The sequence below is a fragment of the Capra hircus genome, chromosome 19 (genome assembly GCF_001704415.2).
Source record: "Capra hircus breed San Clemente chromosome 19, ASM170441v1, whole genome shotgun sequence".
Lineage (NCBI taxonomy): Eukaryota > Metazoa > Chordata > Mammalia > Artiodactyla > Bovidae > Capra > Capra hircus.
In genome coordinates, this window is record NC_030826.1 from 9,823,089 (window position 1) to 9,842,384 (window position 19,296).

Genomic DNA, 19,296 nt, shown 5'->3' on the forward strand with positions numbered 1-19,296 from the left:
TTAATAGAAAATTTAGAAAATATAGAAATGAAAAAAAATAGTTCCTAAAACTCACCATCAGTAGACATAATCTCTGTTAACATTTTGAAGTACGTATTTTAAGTACATATTTTGAAGTGTGCCCTTTTAAAAAATATTTTTAAATATATCCTTTAAGTACATATTTTACTACCCTTGGAATCATATGATATATATACTTATTTCAGATGCCCACCGAGTTAACTAGAGTTAGGATAGCAGGGAAATAATTTTCTCATACTCCCTAACCTATTTCTATGGTCCAATTAAATTAAGCAATAGGGTTTACTAGGGTTCAATGGCGAAAGAATTAAAAAAAAATCAACTGATAAAATCCTCACCTGACCTTTTAATCTTTCACCCATGGTTACAAGGCAAAGTACTGCCCAAATCGGGCATTTTGCCACAGATTGATTTAGCAGGTGATAAGTCTGAGGGTAAATACTGCTGAGGGACACTGGTTGCTTCTGAGTCCTAAACTATAATTCCTCAAGGAGGAAATTAAAGCATCTGTTTGAGTCTCAGAGTGTCACTAGAAGTAACATTCTGCAGTTGTACCCTGAAACATGCTCTGCACGGCAGGGTATCAGTTCTTTTCAGCTTCTCTCTTTTCTCTGCATTCCTATTTTCAGGGAAATCTTCCTTACTTGTCAGTGAAGACTTTTTTCCCAACTCGCTTGTTCCTACTGATATCTTACTAACAGTGGAATCATTCATCCTTTATCTTCCCAGGTGGCATTAGTGGTAAAGAACACGCCTGCCAATGCAGGAGGAGATGTAGGAGATGTGGGTTCCATCCCTGGGTCTGGAAGATCCCTTGGAGAAAGAGACGGTAACCCACTCCAGTATTCTTGCTGAAGAATCCCCATGGATAGAGGAGCTTGGCAGGCTACAGTCCATAGGGTAACAAAGAGTTGGACATGACTGAAGTGACTTAGCATGCACACATTTTCCTGCTTAATAAAGTAGACGAAAATGTACACAGTTATTTTCAGCAATGGCGGTGCATATATCTTAAACTGTATACATATATCTTAAACTGTATACAGACTTAGAAAAATTGAATGTCGTTACAGAAAAATGTGAAAGTATAATCAGATAGATAACAAAAAACACATTGAAAAGAGCACACATGAGGTGATTAGTTGGTAAATGCTGCCACTGTATCAATATATGCTTTGAATATCATTCTTCTGTGCTACTGATGTGTTTAAATTTTTTCATATGTCTGCATATATAAATCTCGCTGATATTTTCCCTAAAAAAAAGAATTCTGCAGTGTTCCAGGGAACCCACATATTGAGAAATGTTCTTTTGTATATACCATCTCTAGTCCTTAAATGGAGAAGGCAATGGCAACCCACTCCAGTACTCTTGCCTGGAAAATCCCATGGATGGAAGAGCCTGGTAGGCTGCAGTCCATGGGGTTGCGAAGAGTCGGACATGACTGAGCGACTTCACTTTTACTTTTCACTTTCATGCATTGGAGAAGAAAATGGCAACCCACTCCAGTGTTCTTGCCTGGAGAATCCCAGGGATGGCGGAGCCTGGTGGGCTGCCGTCTCTCGGGTCACACAGAGTTGGACACGACTGAAGTGACTTAGCAGCAGCAGCAGTCCTTAAAAGCTCTTTATACTCTTACAGAAATCATATATACTGTTTCCAAGGTACACTATAAATATTGAATTAATGTGTGAGTTTAGAAGTGGAGGAACTCAGCTTTGTTGCTTGATTTATTGAATAGCTTCTTTTTAAGTTGAGATAGAATGATGTCTTCCAACATTAAAATGTTTTATTTGCACTAAACTGTCTTTTCCAGTATCTAGAAATATTTAGTTTGCAAATTCTTTTGTGGCTGGAGCACATTGTCATGTTTGTCATCGGTTTCATAAACATCACACACATACACACACACATATAGCATGTATACAAAAGATGTTGATAGTAGTGGTGATTGGAGGCTAACTATAAAATAGATCTAAACAGGTCTACAATATTTACTGCATGTTTGTTGTTGTTGTTTAGTTGCTAAGTTGTGTCTGACTCTTTTGCAACCCCGTGAACTGTAGCCCACCAGGCTCCTCTGTCCATGAAATTTCCCAGGCAGGAATAATGGAATGGTTTGCCATTTCCTTTTCCAGGGAATTTTCCCAACCCAGGGATCGAACCTGCGTCTCCTAAGTTGGCAGGAAGATTCTTTACCTCTGAGCTACCAGGGAAACCTTGTTGAATGTTTACTGGTATATAAAACATTTGGGAGGTAAAAAAGGAAACTGAACAGATAATTTCTTTCCTTTACAGAATTTACATCTAACAAAAATTACAAAACAGAAAGTTTCCTTTACTTTTCCTATCCTAACAGATATTAACCACTCACAAAGTAACTATGAAGCACTATAAGAGGAAAAATTAACATAGAATGAAATATTGGAAAGTATAGCTTTGTATAGTGTTGGGAAGTGATGGTTTCTCAAAGAAATAGAAAATATGAACTGGTGTAGAGGGAGGCAGGAGGACGTGAGCAGAGAAATTATAAACAAATTATAGTAGAACAGCCTGTAAAATATATACTCATTCTCTTCTACATTTCATAATTAATTAAAAATTAAACTTGTTTCCATGTAGAGTGGTTATTTGCAAAGTCAGATATTAAGCCAGACATCCTCTGCTTATTGAGGGAAAAGAAAAATTAATAGCAAGCATGCTTATGAATGATGTTACGATAATTGGCAAGAGAAGAAATTCAAACAATTTCATGAGAGAAGAGCTATCACCAAATAATTCCTTAGAGAGGAGTGGCAGACTTTTAAATTAGTCCCTTAGTTACTCCCCAGGCTTTTACCATATGATTCTAACAAGTAGTTTGTGGGTATTATTGTTGTGGGATTTATCTTCAAGCTTTGCAAGCCAGTATAAGAATATGGAAATAAGGGACAACATTAATAATTTATTTGTAAAGCTGAAATAAAGAGATATATGACTGTCAGCATAGAAACTGCAGCATAGTTAGTAGTAAAAAGAGTGGGATCTGAAGTCATACTGCTTATGCTTGAATCCCCTTGTTGTCTTATATGACCTCACCTAATCTTATTTCTGGAGATAGTAATACTTGGCATGATTGTGGGCAATTTAATGAAATAATGTAGAGAGCACTAAGCACAGTATCTAGCTTCTCTTAATTATTAACATCTTGACCACCTTTTTAATATTTTATTTAGTACCAGCTATCAGAGGTCTTAAGTAGTAATGTTTGCACACTTAAGGTTTTTTTTGCTATAAGGAGCTCATGATCGCAGCCACAGTCAGCTCCAGGTCTTGTTTTTGCTGACTACATAGAGCTGCTCATCTTCAGCTGGCTCAGATCATGAACTCCCTTTGCAAAATTCAGGCTTAAACTGAACAAAGTAGGGAAAACCAGGAGGCCATCCAGGTATGACCTAAAGCAAATTCCTTATGGCTCAGACGGTAAGGCGTCTGCCCGCAATGTGGGAGACCTGGGTTCGATTCCTGGGTCAGGAAGATCCCCTGGAGAAGGAAATGGCAATCCACTCCAACACTCTTGCCTGGAAAATCCCATGGGTGGAAGAGCCTGATAGGCTACAGTCCATGGGGTCGCAAAGAGTCAGACGCGACTGAGCAACTTCACTTTCACTTTCATACAGTGAAAGTGACAAATAGATTCAAGGGATTAGATCCAAGAAGAACTATGGATGGTGGTTCGTAACATTGTAAAGAAGGCAGTGATCAAAACTATCGCTAAGAAAAAGAAATGTAAGAAAGCAAAATGGTTGTATGAGGAGGCCTTACAAATAGCAGAGAAAAGAAGTGAAAGGCAAAGGAGAAAAGGAAACATGGGTGAGTATGAGTGAAGTCGCTCAGTCATGTTCAACTCTTTGCGACCCCATGGACTGTAGCCCGCCAGGCTCCTCCATCCATGGAATTTTCTAGGCAAGATTACTGGAGTGAGTTGCCATTTCCAATACCCATCTAAATCCAAAGAATAGCAAGGAGAGATAAGAAAGCCTTCTTCAGTGATCAATGCAAAGAAATAGAAAAAAACAATAGAATGGGAAAGACTAGTGATTTCTTTGAGAAAATTAGAGATACAAGGGAACATTTCATGTAAAGATGGCCACAATAGAAAATAGAAATGACAAGGACCTAACAGAAGCACAAGAGATTAAGAAGAGATGGCAAGAATACAGAAAAGAACTGTACAGAAAAGCTCTATCATGACCCGGATAACCATGATGGTGTGATCACAAATGACTAGAGCCAGACATCCTGGAATGTGAAGTCAAGTGGGCCTTAGGAAGCATTACTATGAACAAAGCTAGTAGAGGTGATGAAATTCCAGCTGAGCTATTTCAAATCCTAAAAGATGATGCTGACAAAGTACACATATTGAGTGCTGCACTCAATATGCCAGCAGATTTGGAAAACTCAGCAGTGGCCACAGGACTGGAAGAGGTCAGTTTTCATTCTAATCCCAAAGATGGGCAATGCCAAAGAATGTTCAAACTAGTGTACAATTGTGCTCATGTCACACGCTAACAAGGTAATGATCAAAATCCTTCAAGCTAGGCTTCAGCAATACATGAACCAATAACTTCCAGGTGTACAAGCTGGATTTAGAAAAGGTAGAAGAACCAGTGATCAAATTACCAACATGTGTTGGATCATAGAAAAAGCAGAATTCCAGAAAAACATCTGCTTTGTTGATTACATTAAAGCCTTTGACTGTGTGGATCACAACAAACTTTGGAAAATTCTTCAAGAGATGGGTATACCAGACCACCTTACCTGCCTCCTAAGAAACCTATATGAAGGTCTCTGCTTTTTATTTTTGTAAAATATATATATATATATACTGTACATATATATGTATACAAAAGCTTTTCTACTACACCTGATAAAGGCTTGAGAAAGAATATTAAAAGATGGAGAAATTGGAGAACATAAACTAAATGAAATGGAAGCACTGAATATGAAATAGAAAAAGTGGAACAAACTAGGTAAAAGTAAAAGATCATCATATAATCCAGTTGTTTTTAAACATGACTGCTCATTAGAAACATCTGGAACTCTGGAGAAAAAAAGCAATACGTGAGCATTTGTATTTTTCAAAAAATTTCAAGATAATTTTGATATGTATCTGGATTTTTAAAAGTGATTACAGGTTTTTCTATTAAATCCTAGTTTTGGTGATACAGAGTTATATTATTTTTCTGTTGCCCAATCATGATACAGTATTAATTGTTACATAATCACGATAGTAAAAGATGCTTTATCAGTTTTTACAATCAATAGCCAGACAAAAAATAAAAGATAATTACAATTGCAGGCCATAATGGAAACATGATTAATTTAACAATATAAAATAATTACATACAATTTGGGGGGATCAAGCAGAGTGATGTGATAAGTGGAGGTGCATACATGCACATGTTTTCATCTACCCAGTCAGTCTATGTCTTTTGGTTGGCGCATTTAATCCATTTACATTTAAGGTAATCATTGAAATATATGAACCTATTACTTTTTTCTTAATTGTTTGGGGTTTACTTTCTGTTCTGTAGGTCTTTTTCTTCTCTTGTTTTTCCCGCCTAGAAAAGTTCCCTTAGCATTTGTTGTAAAGCTGGTTTGGTGGTGCTGAATTCTCTTAACTTTTGTTTGTCTGGAAACCTTTGGATTTCTCCATCAAATCTGAAGGAGAGTCTTGCTGCATATTTTTGATTGTAATTTCTTCCCCTTCATCACAGTAAATAGATCATGCTGTTCCCTTCTGGCTTGAGAGTTTCTGTTGAGAAATCAGCTCATAGCCTGATTGGAGTTCCCTTGTATGTTATTTGTTGTTTTTCCCCTGTTACTTTCAATATTTTCTCTGCCTTTAATTTTTGTCAGTTTACTTATGTGTCTCGGTGTGTTCCTCCTTGGGTTTATCCTTCCTGGGACTCTCTGTGCTTCTTGGACTTGGTTGACTATTTCCTTTTACATGTTCAGGGAGCTTTCAGCTATTATCTCTTCAAATATTTTCTCAGGTCCTTACTCTCTTCTCCTTCTGAGACCCCCATATTGTGAATATTGGTGCATTTAATGCTGTCCCAGAGGTCTCAGTCTGTCTTCATTTCCTTTCATTGTTTATATCCTCTTCTGTGGCAGTGATTTCCACCATTCTGTCTTCCAGGTCATTTATCCGTTCTTCTGCTTCAGTTATTCTGCTACGGATTCCTTCTAGTGTATTATTCATTCCTGTTTGTTTGTTAGTTCTTCTAGGTCTTTGGTAAACATTTCTTGTGTCTCTCAACCTTTGCCTCCATTCTTTTCCCGAGATCCTGGATCATGCAGCAGTAGCAGTAGCAGGATCATCTTCACTATCATTATTCTGAATTCTTCTGGAAGGTTGCCTATCTCTACTTCATTTAGTTGTTTTTCTGGGATTTTATCTTGTCCCTTCATCTGGGATATAACTTTCTGCTTTCTCATCATGATTAACTTTCTGTAATACAGTTTTTGTTTTAGCTGCTGTGAGACTGTGCTTCTTGCTTCTTCTGTCTACCCTCTGTTGCATGAGGCTAAGAGGCTTGTGTAAGCTTCTTGATGGGAGGGTCTGGCCATGAGAAAAACTGGGTCTTGCTCTGGTGGGCAGAACCTTGCTCACTAAAGCTTTAATCCAGTTACCTGGTGATGGTGGGGCGGGCGGGGGTGGGTGGGTGGGGATGCACTCCCTCCCTGATAGTTTTTTGGTCTGAGGTGACCCAGCCCTGGGGTCTGCAGGCTCTATGGGAGGATTAGTGGTGAAGTCCAGGAAGACCAAGGGGGACCTTCCAGTGCTTCTGTCCCTGTGGTGAGCCCCTGCTGACCCACGCCTCCACAGGGGGCCCCCCAACATGAGCAGGTGGTCTCCTGTGAGGTCACTGCTCCTCTCCTCTGGGTCCTGGTGCCCTCCAAGACTGCAGTCTGTTTCCCTCCATCCCCTGGAAGAGCTCTAATCAAATCCCGCTAACCCGCAAGGCCAGATTCCCTGAGAAGTCCCAGTTCCTTTGTTGGAACTGGGAAAGCCTGACGTGGAGTTCAGAACCTTCACAATAGTATGAGAACTTCTTTGGTATCATTGTTCTCCAGTCTATGGGTCACCCACCCAGTGGGCATGGGATGTGATTTAACTGTGATTGTGCCCCTCCTGCTGTCTCGCTGCGGCTTCTTTGTCTTTGGACGTGAGGTATCTTTTTTCAGTTGGGTTCCAGCATCCTCCTGTCAGTGGTGGTTCAACAGCTTGTTGCAATTTTGGTGCCCTCACAGGAAGAGATGAGTGCGTGTCCTTCTGCTCGGCCGTCTTGAACCAGAAGCCAAGGTCTCTGCTTTTTCAATAAGCTCTCTAGTTTTGCCATAGATTTCCTTCCAAGGAAATGTCATGGCTGCAGTCACTGTACACAGTGCTTTTGGAACCCAAGAAAATAAAATCTGTGACTTTTTCTGCTTTTTTCCCTTCCATTTACCACAAAGTGATGGATCAGTTTTGAAGCAGAAGTAGATGTTTTTCTGGCATTCCCTTGCTTTCTCTATGATCCAACGAATGTTGGCAATTTGATCTCTGTTTCCTCTGCCTTTTCTAAAGGCAACTTGTACATCCAAAAGTTCTTGGTTCATGTACTGCTGAAGCCTAGCTTGAAGGATTTTGAGCACTACCTTGCTAGCATGTGAAATGAGTGCAGCTGTATGATAGTTTGAATATTCTTTGGCATTGCCGTTCTTTGGGATTGGAATGAAAGCTGCCCTTTTCCCTGGGTTCACTCGCTGGTCAGGGAACAAGACCCTGCATGCCACAACTAAAGATTGCTCATGCTGCAAGTAAGACCCAGTACAGCCAAATAAATAAATAAATATTTTAAAAGATAATTGCCTTCAAAAAGCCTTTTCAGGTTCAGGTGAATGTACTAGAATTTTTAAAAATTACGATTTAGGAATAAAAGCTTTTTACACAGCCTGGGAAGGAGAGAGAAGGATGAATTGAGAAAGTAGCATTGACATATATACATATTCATGGATAAAATAGATAATTAGTGGGAAGCAGCTGTATAACACAAGGAGCCCAGTCTGGCACTCTGTGGTGACCTAAAGGAGTGGGGTAGGATGGGGGAGGGGGCTCCCGAGGAGGAGGATATATTTATAATTATGACGGATTCAAGTTGTTGTACGGCAGAAACAAGCCCAACATTGTAAAACAGTTATCCTCCAATTAAAGAAAAGAAATTTTAATAAAAGCTCTTAAGAAAATTTTAGGAATGGCATACGTGTAGTAGCACTAAGCTGAAACTCCAATACTTTGGCCACCTGATGCAAAGAGCCAGCTCATTGGAAAAGACCCTGATACTGGGAAAGATTGAAGGTGAAAGGAGAAAAGGGCGATGGAGGGTGAGATGGTTAGATAGCATCACCAACTCAATGACATGAACTTGTGCAAACTCCGCGAGATGGTGGAGGACAGGAAAGCCTGGCGTGCTGCAGTCCATGGGGTTGCAAAGAGTCACGACCTAGCGACTGAACGACAGCGACAGTAGCACTGACCTTAAATGTACAGCTTCATTTTCTTTAATGTATGTATACATCCAAGTAGCCATTACTCAGATCAAAGTATAGAACATTTCTAGAATCCCATAAGAATCCCTTCCCCGTCTACCCTCCTCCATCGCCAGAGGTGACCACTCCTCTGACTTATCTCATCGTTGACTGTTTAAGACAGTGGTTTTCAAAGTGTGGTCTGTGGAATTCTGGGAGTCCCCAGGACCTTTCATGGGCCTATAAGGTCAACACTATTTTTATAAGGCGTTTCTTACCTTTTTCACCGTAGTGACATTGGCGTAGTGGGTAAAACTGCTGTTGCTTTAGGACAAATGAAAATACAGGTACAAAATGTACTAGTAGCCATTATATTCCTCAGCATCATGTACTCAGATTGTTTTTTTAAAGGGCAGTTTCACAGAAGAATTTCTTTGATGTATTAGAAAGTTATTAATTTTATTGAAGTTCAATCCTTGAGTATATGTAACTTTTAGTATTCTGTGACAAATGTTTTTTGTGTGTGTGTGGGATGACACAAACACTTTTGCTGCATACTAAAGTATGTACATGATTGTCTTGAGGAAAAGCACTTGTGAAGTTGATTGAATTCTGAGCTGAATTAGCCTTCCCCCCAACCCTGCCAAACATTTTTACTTAAAAAACTGACACATTGGTTGTTTAGACTTGAGTATTGGACAGTTGTGTTCTTGGAAATTAATAAAGTGAGCCTTTCATTAGAAGAAAAATAATCTAGCTGCCTTCTATTAAGGCAGTTCCAATGATTACATTTGAGCTTTTAAGCAAGAATTAGACTTTTGAAAAACTTATATCACCCACAGTGTGCTTAGTAGCTTTCCAATTTGATTTTCCTGATATCAGTTATTAATAAATGTGATTTTTAAAAAATATTGTATAATGAAATGTGTCAGTATTTAGAAGATCAGCATGATTCAGTAAATCAATATTTTCCAAAAACCAATGCATTTTATTATAAAACCATGCATGGGTGAAAGATCCATTCAAAGTTCAAGATGGACTAATTGATTTTCATGTAATGGAGTACGAAAAGGTCATTGATATGGTTCAGATTCCATGTTACAGCCAACTTTTAAGAATCTACCATTTGTTGAATTTTGGTACAGTATCAGAGAAGAACCTTTCTTTTCCAACTATCTATGTGAAGGTTGATATGTATGTTTGAAGCAGATATGAGAATCTAGCTGCCTTCTATTGTCAGACGTTAAAGAGTTTTGCAAAAGTGTAAAACAAATGCCACTCCTTAAATTTTTTTGACAGATAGTTATTTATCATAAAATGTTATATTAACATGTAATGGGTTTATTATTATTTTCAAATAATTTTTTTCAAATAAATTTTTAAAATTTGGGAGTCAGCTTCTAATATGTAGTTATTAATGGATTTGTTGTTCAGTTGCTCATTTGTGTCCGACTCTTTGAGACCCCATGGACTGCAGCACACAAGGCTTCCCTGTCCTTCACCATATTCCAGAGCTTGGTCAAACACATGTCCATGGAGTCAGTGATACCATCCAACCACCTCATCCTCTCTTACCTCCTCCTCCTCCTGCCCTCAGTCTTTCCCAGCGTCAGGGTCTTTTCTAATGGATATAACCCACATAATCAAAAGCTCTTTGAGGTACTCAGTAAGAGTCCTGAGACCAAAATGGTTGAGAAATGCTAGTTTAAGGCATTAACTTTAAAAAAAAACTTTTTTTGGAGTATAATTGATTTACAGTGTTGTATCAGTTGTACAGTAAAGTGAATCAGTTACGCATATACATATATGCACTTTTTTTAGATCCTTTTCCCATATAGAGTATTACAGAGTATTGCACAGAGTTCCCTAAGCTCTACAGCAAGTCCTTATTAGTTATCTGTTTTATACGTAGTAGTATGTATATTTGGAGAAGGAAATAGCAACCCACTCCAGTATTCTTGCCTGAAGAATTCCGTGGACAAAGAGCCTGGCAGGCTACAGTCCATGGGGTTGCAAAGAGTTGGACACATCTAAGCAACTAACACATACACACACAGTGTGTATATTTAAGTCTTCTAATTTAAACCCCCATAAATCCCCTGATAACCATAAGTTTATTTTCTATATCTGTAACTCTATTTCTGTTTTGTAAATAAGTTCATTTGTACCCCTTTTTTAGATTCCACATATAAGCAATGACATATGATATTTGTCTTTCTCTGACTTCACTCAATATAACAATCTCTGGATCCATCCATGTTGCTGCAAACGGCATTATTTCATTCTTTTTATGGCTGAGTAATATTCCATTGAATATATAAGAATGAACTCTTGACTGTAATAAAGAGTTATTGTAATCTTAAGTGAGTAAAAAAAAAATGCTTCATGGAGGAGTTGGAAGTGAATTTAGCATTCTAGGATGAAGATTGGGATGCTGTGGTGAAGAGAATTTTGGAGGGATATGGCATGTGTTTAAGGCTTTGAGTCTCTCAGAGGTTCAAGAGGGGAGGGAACAGATGTATACCTATGGCTGATTCATGTTGATGTATGGCAGAAACCAACATCATATTGTAAAGCAATTATCCTTCAATTAAAAATAAATACATTTTTTAAAATTGACCAAAAAAGTAATACACAGTCATTATGGAGGGTTTGTAAGGCTAGAATAGTGTACATTAGAAAAGAAATCTTTTGTATTGTGACCTCAGCTGCTGGAAATAACTGAATGATTTGTTAATTTTTTTTTTTAAGCTGCAATGTGCAGCTTGCAGAAACTTAGTTCTGTACCCTCAGCAGTGAAATCTCAGTGTCTTAACCACTGGACCACCAGGGAATTCCCATACTGATTGTTTATTGTACTCAAAGGCAAGGAAATTAAAAGGACACAGAAGTCAGCTTGAAAGAACTAATGATGATGACTTTGATCACTTAGTGAAAGTGGGAGATGCCAGACTTAACGTTGTGAAGTTACTTTTTCTCTTTGTAATGAGTATTTCTGTAGGAAGATACTTTAAACTTCCATAAACACCCCACTCCTTATCAGACTTTAAGTCCATTTCTTAAAATGGGTTCAGAATATCCTATTTTGTTCAGTGGTTAAAAATCTGTTATTGTCATCATTTTGATTCTAACATTGTCTCAGCTTTGGCCAGTGAGAGCTCTTTCAAATTGGCTTCTGCGTCCTATCAACTTGCTTGCTTTCTGTCACAACAATCAGTCAGTAGTTTAACCTAATCAACGAATAACTGTTCTGGTACTTTTTTCTTTTTGGTGGTATTCTTGAGTGCCTTGTTCTTGAATATTACCTGTGTATAACATATTTCCATAGTTCTTGACTAAAATAGGCACTGACTTGACTTTTAAAAATCAGTTAACCTCAAAAAGACCACTTACTTTGGAAAAAAACTTTATTCTCTATATTTGCTTCATCAGTCTTTTGTTATGCATCAACTCTACAAAAGTGAACCTAAAGTCAAAGAGGCTTTTTCACAAGGGTGTCCCTTTCTCTCTACCAAATTGATAGAATTTTTAGAACATTCGGTTAATATATTTATTTCTTCATACTTTATGTTTCTGTTCATTATTAATTAGGTTATGATAAAAATATAATCTAACAATATAAAAGAAGAAAAATTGAATACCCTTGCAACTATGTTCCAATGTTATTGTATATAAAACATTGTAATGCTGTTACTTGAACAGTACCATAAACTTGAAGTGCTTATTTTTGTTAGGAAAAAACTGGCTGTGTTTCCAAAATATTTGAAAAAATATTTCCAAAGTGTTTTTCCTGTGCATCCCATTAATCATTTAATAATACCAAAATCTTTTAGTTTTAAAATATCTAAAAACTTATTGCTTGCATATTTTATGCTAATTGACTCTAGTTTACAATATTAGCTAAAAGAGGCAATTAGATCCTTCTTATCTGTGTCCTTTTTTTGTAATTTCACTATTACTTATTTATTTCAGTAAGTGGAAGCACCAGTTACTATATAATGGGAGTGGAATAACAATGCAATAATCTTTTAGTTTTACTGAATATTCACTATTTCATTGAATCTAATGCCATTAGTTATGATGCATATTTTAAAAATTAATTTATTTTAAGGATGCATACTTTTAATGTACTGTTTAATGCATTTAAAAATCGTTTAGGTTCTTCTAACCCCCTGCTTGCTGTGGCTGTGTTTTGATCTTTGATTCTTCTGTGCGGTGCGGTGCTATGCTCAGTCACTCGGTGTGTCCGACTCTTTGCGACCCCATGGACTGTAACCAGCCAGGCTCCTCTGTCCATGGGCTTTCCCAGGCAAGAATCTGGAGTGGGTTGCCATTTCCTCCTCCAGGGGATCTTCCCTACCTAGGGATCAAGCCTGCATCGCCTGCATCGGCAGGTGGATTCTTTACCACCGAACCACCTGGGAAGCCCTGATTCTTCCTGGTGCCCCTAGAAACAATGCAAAATGCCTTCACATTCTTTAAAACACTTGTAATATCTACCTCATATGTACCAAATGTATGATTTACTTGAAATATCTTATATGAGGCGAATTTGGGGAAAAATAAAATATTCAAATTAGCTTCAATTTAATGTTTTCACAGGTGCTGGAGAAAATTTGGAGAATACAATGGCAGCCTTTCAACAGTAAGTATATAAAAAGGCATTCTTTTACAGTTTATCATTAAAGTGATGATTCACAGAGTAAGTATAGTATACATGTAGCATCCACTTGTGATAGTTGTTTCTGTTTTATTAAAATCTTTTTTTTTTTTTTTTTTTTTTTAGTTTGTCTCAAGTGTTCTAACAAGTGTTTGTCTTCTGCTTAACTGAAAAACTAGATTTGAGTTTCGGCATTATAGTGCCAGAGCTGAAAGAAGACGTTTGTAACAAGGCGCATACTGTGCATAATGCTAATTAGTCTCACAGAGAAAGAGAAAAGGCAAACACTGTTACATTGGCCCTTGTTTATGTGTAGGATTATGTGTCTACTCAGTAATTCTTCCACAGACCTGGACCTGTTATCTGGTCTTTCTTCTTTGAAGCCTTAGGAGTAATTGATCTTTTTTTTTTTTTTTAAGGTAAATTATTTTTTCCAGTGTTTGAATTATTCATCTTTCCCATGGAGGTCTTTTAGAGCACCTCACAGGGAAGCAGCAGGAGAGACAAGAACGAAAGCAGATTGCTACCTTGTTCTTGGTCTTAAAGTAATTGCTTATCATCAGTCTGTGGTAATGCTGAGAACATCGTTTTCTCTTCCCTGAAAAGTAAGATAGGAAACTTGGCAAGTTAACCTCCATGAAAAACATTACTTTCCATATTTACTAAGGAAAATATTTTCTTATATAATTTTTAGCCATTTTTATGTACACAGTTGGGGCTAATAAATCAGGATAACTTGGCTTAAGGTTTGGTTCTATTTCTCATCATTCAAAGACACTTGAGAGTTTTTTTTCCTGTTTTCGGGTCCCAAGGTACTGCTTTTCCGTAGTCATTTTGTCTAAATCCTATCCTCCTATATTTGGCATTGCTTATTCTTCCTGCTCTAAAATATGATGCCTTTGACTGTAATCTCAAGTTTCTTACAGCTCTAAAATGCAAATTCTTTTCTCCTGTCACTGATGGTGAAGCAGAGTAATGTAAATTACTTTATCTTCTCTACTGAGATTATGTAGCTAGCTCCTGTAACAAAATATGTATTTAATTTTATGTGAACAATTTTCACTGTGATTCACACACACACATATACACACCCACACACACCTACATTGACTATCGTTTATCAGATCCTTTTTGCCTGTGATGTAGTGATATATTTTTACTTGGGGGAAAAACTGCTCATGACTGAGTGGTTTTAGCATTCTCTATGTAAAAATATGTTATTTTATAAGTTTTTCTTCATGTATTTTTGCTAAATCTTTACCAGCCACTCTTTTTTATGAAATTAAGACACTGAGTTGTATAATAAACTATTTCTAAGGATGATGCATTTGTATAATACATTATTTCTAAGGATGGTACCTAAATATTTTTTTTTTCTTTGAAGATTTTGATCCCCTGAAAAATTTTTTTATATTCAAAGAATATCTAATTTAGATGATTTTTACCTGCTGGATACAACATTTTATTTCCTGTCTTCAAGCAGTTTGTTTTTATATTGTTTTGTTCAAGCAGTAACTATTGAAAAGTACCACAGCCTTCTCTATCATGTGGTAGCTTTCTATAACTTCAGTTTTTTGGAGGTTTTTCTGGTACTTTAAAAGAAGAAAGCACCTCTTCATATATTAAGGCTGTTTAACTCTTTCATTGTATGGCTGTTTGCTAATTGACTTTGGAATTTATATAAAACCTAAACCAAATAGGCTTTAATTTTAAACTTAAAAAAATATTTTTGATGGTAGTGGTAATAGTAATGATTTGGGTTTTTGTTTTGTTTAATGCATCAGGATATTGTCAATAAGTACTTTTTATAATTGTACTTTCATTTATAGATATTTATTTAACCGCTAGGACACTTAGAAAGGTTTTTTTAAATATACCTACTTCATGAACAACAAGAAAAAACTTTACGCATACTATTTTCAAAGTATTGTATATGAAAAAAATTAACAGTTATAATCCATAATTGGCAAAAGACAGACACTGTGCATAAGTATAGTTTATCCTTGATAGGATAAGTAGTTGAAGAAGAAATAGTGAAAATACAATGAGCAGCTAAAACTTAGATCTTATTTGTAATGTATATTTAAATCTTATTTATATATTAATATCTGTGTATATTGAAAAAGCATGTATATTATGATGGAGGTAAAGATGATCTTAAAGAAAGTATAAATAGTTGGTATGGGAAGCCTGGTTAAAATTAATCAGAAAATTGAAAAGATATCAGGACTAGAAAAGCTATCATTTGGTGGAGAGGAAGAAGCTCCTTTTAAAAATGTGAAATGTTTGAGGTTAAAACATGAGGTTATGTGGACAAGATACATCTAGAAAACTGAAAGGACCTTAAGAGTATATGGAAAATTAATTCATTATGTATTTATTATATTATAGTAGGGCTAAAGAAATAATTAGTGCTGACAAAGAGAAATAATTCTATTTCGCAGTTTATAAAAAATTATTTAATCTGGCTTATAAAATAATTTCATGGACTTCCCTGGTGGTCCAGTGGTTAAGAATCTGCCCACCAGCGCGGGGGACACAGATTCGATCCCCAGTCCAGGAAGACTCCACATGCCACAGGGCACCTAAGCCCACATGCCATAACTACTGAGCCCGCTTGCCACAGCTAGTGAAAGCCCACATGCAGCAATGAAGACCCAGTGCAGCCAAAAAATAAGTAAATAAACAAATTTTAAAAATGATTTTACAGACACCTTAAGTTATGAATTAGAGAAGGAAATGGCAACCCACTCCAGTATCCTTGCCTGGAAAATTCCATGGACAGAGGAGCCTGACAGGCTACAGTCCATGGAGTCACAAAGGGTCAGACACAACTGAGTGACTTCACTTTCTTTCTCTCTTACGTTACGAATATGGTTCTTCTGGGATTCTTTGAGAATAAGAATTTTCCTTATTGATCTCAGTCCCTAGATCTAGCTCTGGTACTAATCGGCTCTCACTAGCCAATTACTGAATGGCACATGGAATGGAGCACTCAGGAACAAAGCTGACTGTTAACAGAAGTTAGAGGCAGAACCCCACTTATAATAAGCATGGAACCGAAAATGAAAAATTGTACCACAAAGACACACACACTCACACACGCAGAGCCAATAAACCCTTGAGTATGTAAAGTGTGGTTCTTAAGAGCTAATAAAACTAGGTTATTAAACCAGGCTGCTGTTGTGAATACCCATAGGACAGTTTGATCCCTGTGGTATTAATATGAATGGTAAAAGAAAGAAGCAAATTGTATTAGCAATAGCTGGAAGCGTAAGTTGGCAGACAGTCAAACTAATTAATCAGTGACCTGATTCTCATGGTAAAAATTTTTACAATGTCTAATTAATGCAATACTAATTATCTCATCTCTGAAGTGGAAATACTATAACCTTAATGTTTTGAGGAATACATGAAATTCAAATGAATTCTTTAACATAGAGTCTGTTGTAAGTTTTGACACAGTTTTTTGTGGAGTTTGAAGTAATTTCACTTCTTCTTTTAGAGCTAGTTTTTCTTTTCTTTTTCCAGAAATATTGAAACCTTGCCTTCCCTAACTTTTTTCTGTGTTTGTCATCAGCTTATCAGAAATTCAGCTATAAAATGTCTGGTGTTTCAGTTTAAGTAGATACATATTGTTATTTGTGGGAAAGTTTGAAGGCTAAAGTGATTTTAAAAAATAGTTTTCTTTTCTCTCTGTGTTCTAGCTATTTGTGTATCAAATTTGAGATGACTTTATTAGAATAATTTACAGATTGTCCTAGACACGCTTACAATTATTCTAAATTTTTGATTATTAGCTTCTTAATAAGAGGTAAGCATAAAATAAATAAATATTTTTTGTATAATTCCTAAACATTTCTAAAAACAGCCAACATTTCAGCTAAAGGCAAACTTCATACTTAGAAAGATTTCTTAGGTAATATGTATAGGTATTTTTAAATACAAGGAAATATAGATTTAAATACAGGATAATATAGATAACCCTTGCTTTTACCCTGGCAGGCAGATTCCCATCCACTACCACCAGGAAAGTCCCCTTTTATTCTTAAAAAAAAAAAAAAAAAAAGCTTAAAGTTATACACAGTATAACAATATTTAAGGAAAATTTTAAATATAAAAAAATACTTTTACCAACCTAAAACCTATTTTTGCCTGTTTTTAGATTTTATTTTTACACATCTGTGGTTCTAGCAAACACACAATTGCAAACAGTCTTTTTCAAAGGTGGATGTTCTTTAGAAGAGGACACATATGGTTAACAGTTATTTACTGTCTTGGTAAGAATTATATTTGAGCCAGGTTTGTTTCTCTTAGCAGCTGGTGATAATCAGAGCACTAAAAGGAAAGATTATTTAAGAACTAGGAAAGCAGTGTGAGACTTTGGCACACAGCAGCAAGTGGCCATTGGTTCTTTTGGAGTGGGGTGCTGATGGGGTTGGATTATCAGAGGTAGGTCAAGTAAGACAATTCTCAAGTAGTTGGCTCCGAAGATAAATTTTGTCAGGCATATAAAGTGTATACATACACACACACACGCTTCATTTTACATCAGAGGGATCATATCATGCCTGCTTTTTTCATTTAGATGTCCACAATGCCGTTCCATGTGAATGCTTTATTCTTTGAAGTAGGATGCTCACTAGGGCTTCCCAGGTGGCCCTGGGATAAAGAATCCGCCTGACAGTGCAGGAGACGCAAGAGACCCTGGTTTGATCCCTGGGTTGGGAAGATTTCCCTGGAGAAGGAAATGGCAATTCACTCCAGTATTCTTGTTTGGGAAATCCCATGGACAGAGGAGCCTGGCGGGCTACAGCCCATAGGGTTGCAAAAAGAGTTGGACATAACTTAGCAACTAAACAGTTCATTGTGGCTTTGGATCATCACTATGGACTGATGCTAAAGCTGAGGCTGCAGTATTTTGGCCATCTGATGCTAACAGACAACTCATTGGAAAGGTCCTTGATGCTGGGAAAGATTGAGGGTAGAAGGAGAAGAGGGCGTCAGAGGATGAGATGGCTGGATGGCATCACCAGTGCAATGAACATGAACGTGGACAAACTCTGGGAGATGGTGAGGGACAGGGAGACCTGGCCTGCTGCAGTCCGTGGGGTCACGAAGAGTTGGACACGACTAGGCAACTGAACAACAACAATGGATCATCACTGATGAACATTTAGGTACTTGTTGGATATTGATAACCCAAACATAGCTTCATTCTGCTTGTTTAAAAATGTGTGGTTACCTGCAACATACCCAACATTGTGAACGTTGGAAAGTATAGAACAGATTCCCTTCCTCACTAGGAATTTAGTATCCAGTTGTAGTGACATGACCTTATGCACAAACACTGGGAAACAATTTAAATGTATGGGAATATATTATACAAACTGTAATTTACCTACTTTTATGTTTTTTCCTTCCTGCTTCCTCACTCTGCTCTTACTCTTTCCATTCTTGAATTTTTAAAAAAGGAAAGGTTTCTTTTTTCCTAAAACTCTCCCTGTCCCACCTACATTTACTTTCTTTTTCATCTTGAAAATGTCATCTGTGGTAATTGATTCATAAAGTGCTATGTCGGCTTTTTACACATACTGAGAGCTGTCTCTTTTCATTTATTAATTCAGTACATGCTGTGAGCCGCCCTGTGCCAGGGCACTAGGAATGCAACAGTAAACGAGCCATGGTCCAGAAACCCTTTCTGTCTGATTGGGCAAGTAGGGGAAGATAAATAGGTATATTCAAAAGAGTGTGGTAGGTGCTCTGACTTAGTAAACACAGGTGGTACAGGAAGTCCTAGCAATTTGGCAAATAATTGGTAAATAGGCTACAAAATCCAGTTTGGGATGCCGGGGGCAGGGCAGGACTAGAGAAGGTGTCCTAGAGTGCTAGTTTCTTAGTTTACACCTAGAGAACAAGTAAGAGTTAGCAGACAAGGGGAAGAAGAAAGACTTTTTAAAGACTGTTATTGTGGGACTTCCCTGGTGGTCCACTGGTTAAGACTCCCTGCTCCCAGTGCAGGAGGCCCAGGTTCAGTCCCTGGTGGGGAAACTAGATTC

The 19,296-nt window shown here is 37.2% G+C and overlaps 1 protein-coding gene across 1 annotated transcript in view; it reads left to right on the top strand.

The window, feature by feature from the left end:
• GDPD1 (glycerophosphodiester phosphodiesterase domain containing 1) overlaps window positions 1-19,296 on the top strand; it is a 49,305-nt gene that overhangs the window by 4,053 nt on the left and 25,956 nt on the right. Inside the window, exon 2 of the mRNA XM_005693113.3 lies at window positions 13,180-13,222. Coding sequence (XP_005693170.1) covers window positions 13,180-13,222 — 43 coding nt within the window. The remainder of the gene's footprint in view (window positions 1-13,179; window positions 13,223-19,296) is intronic.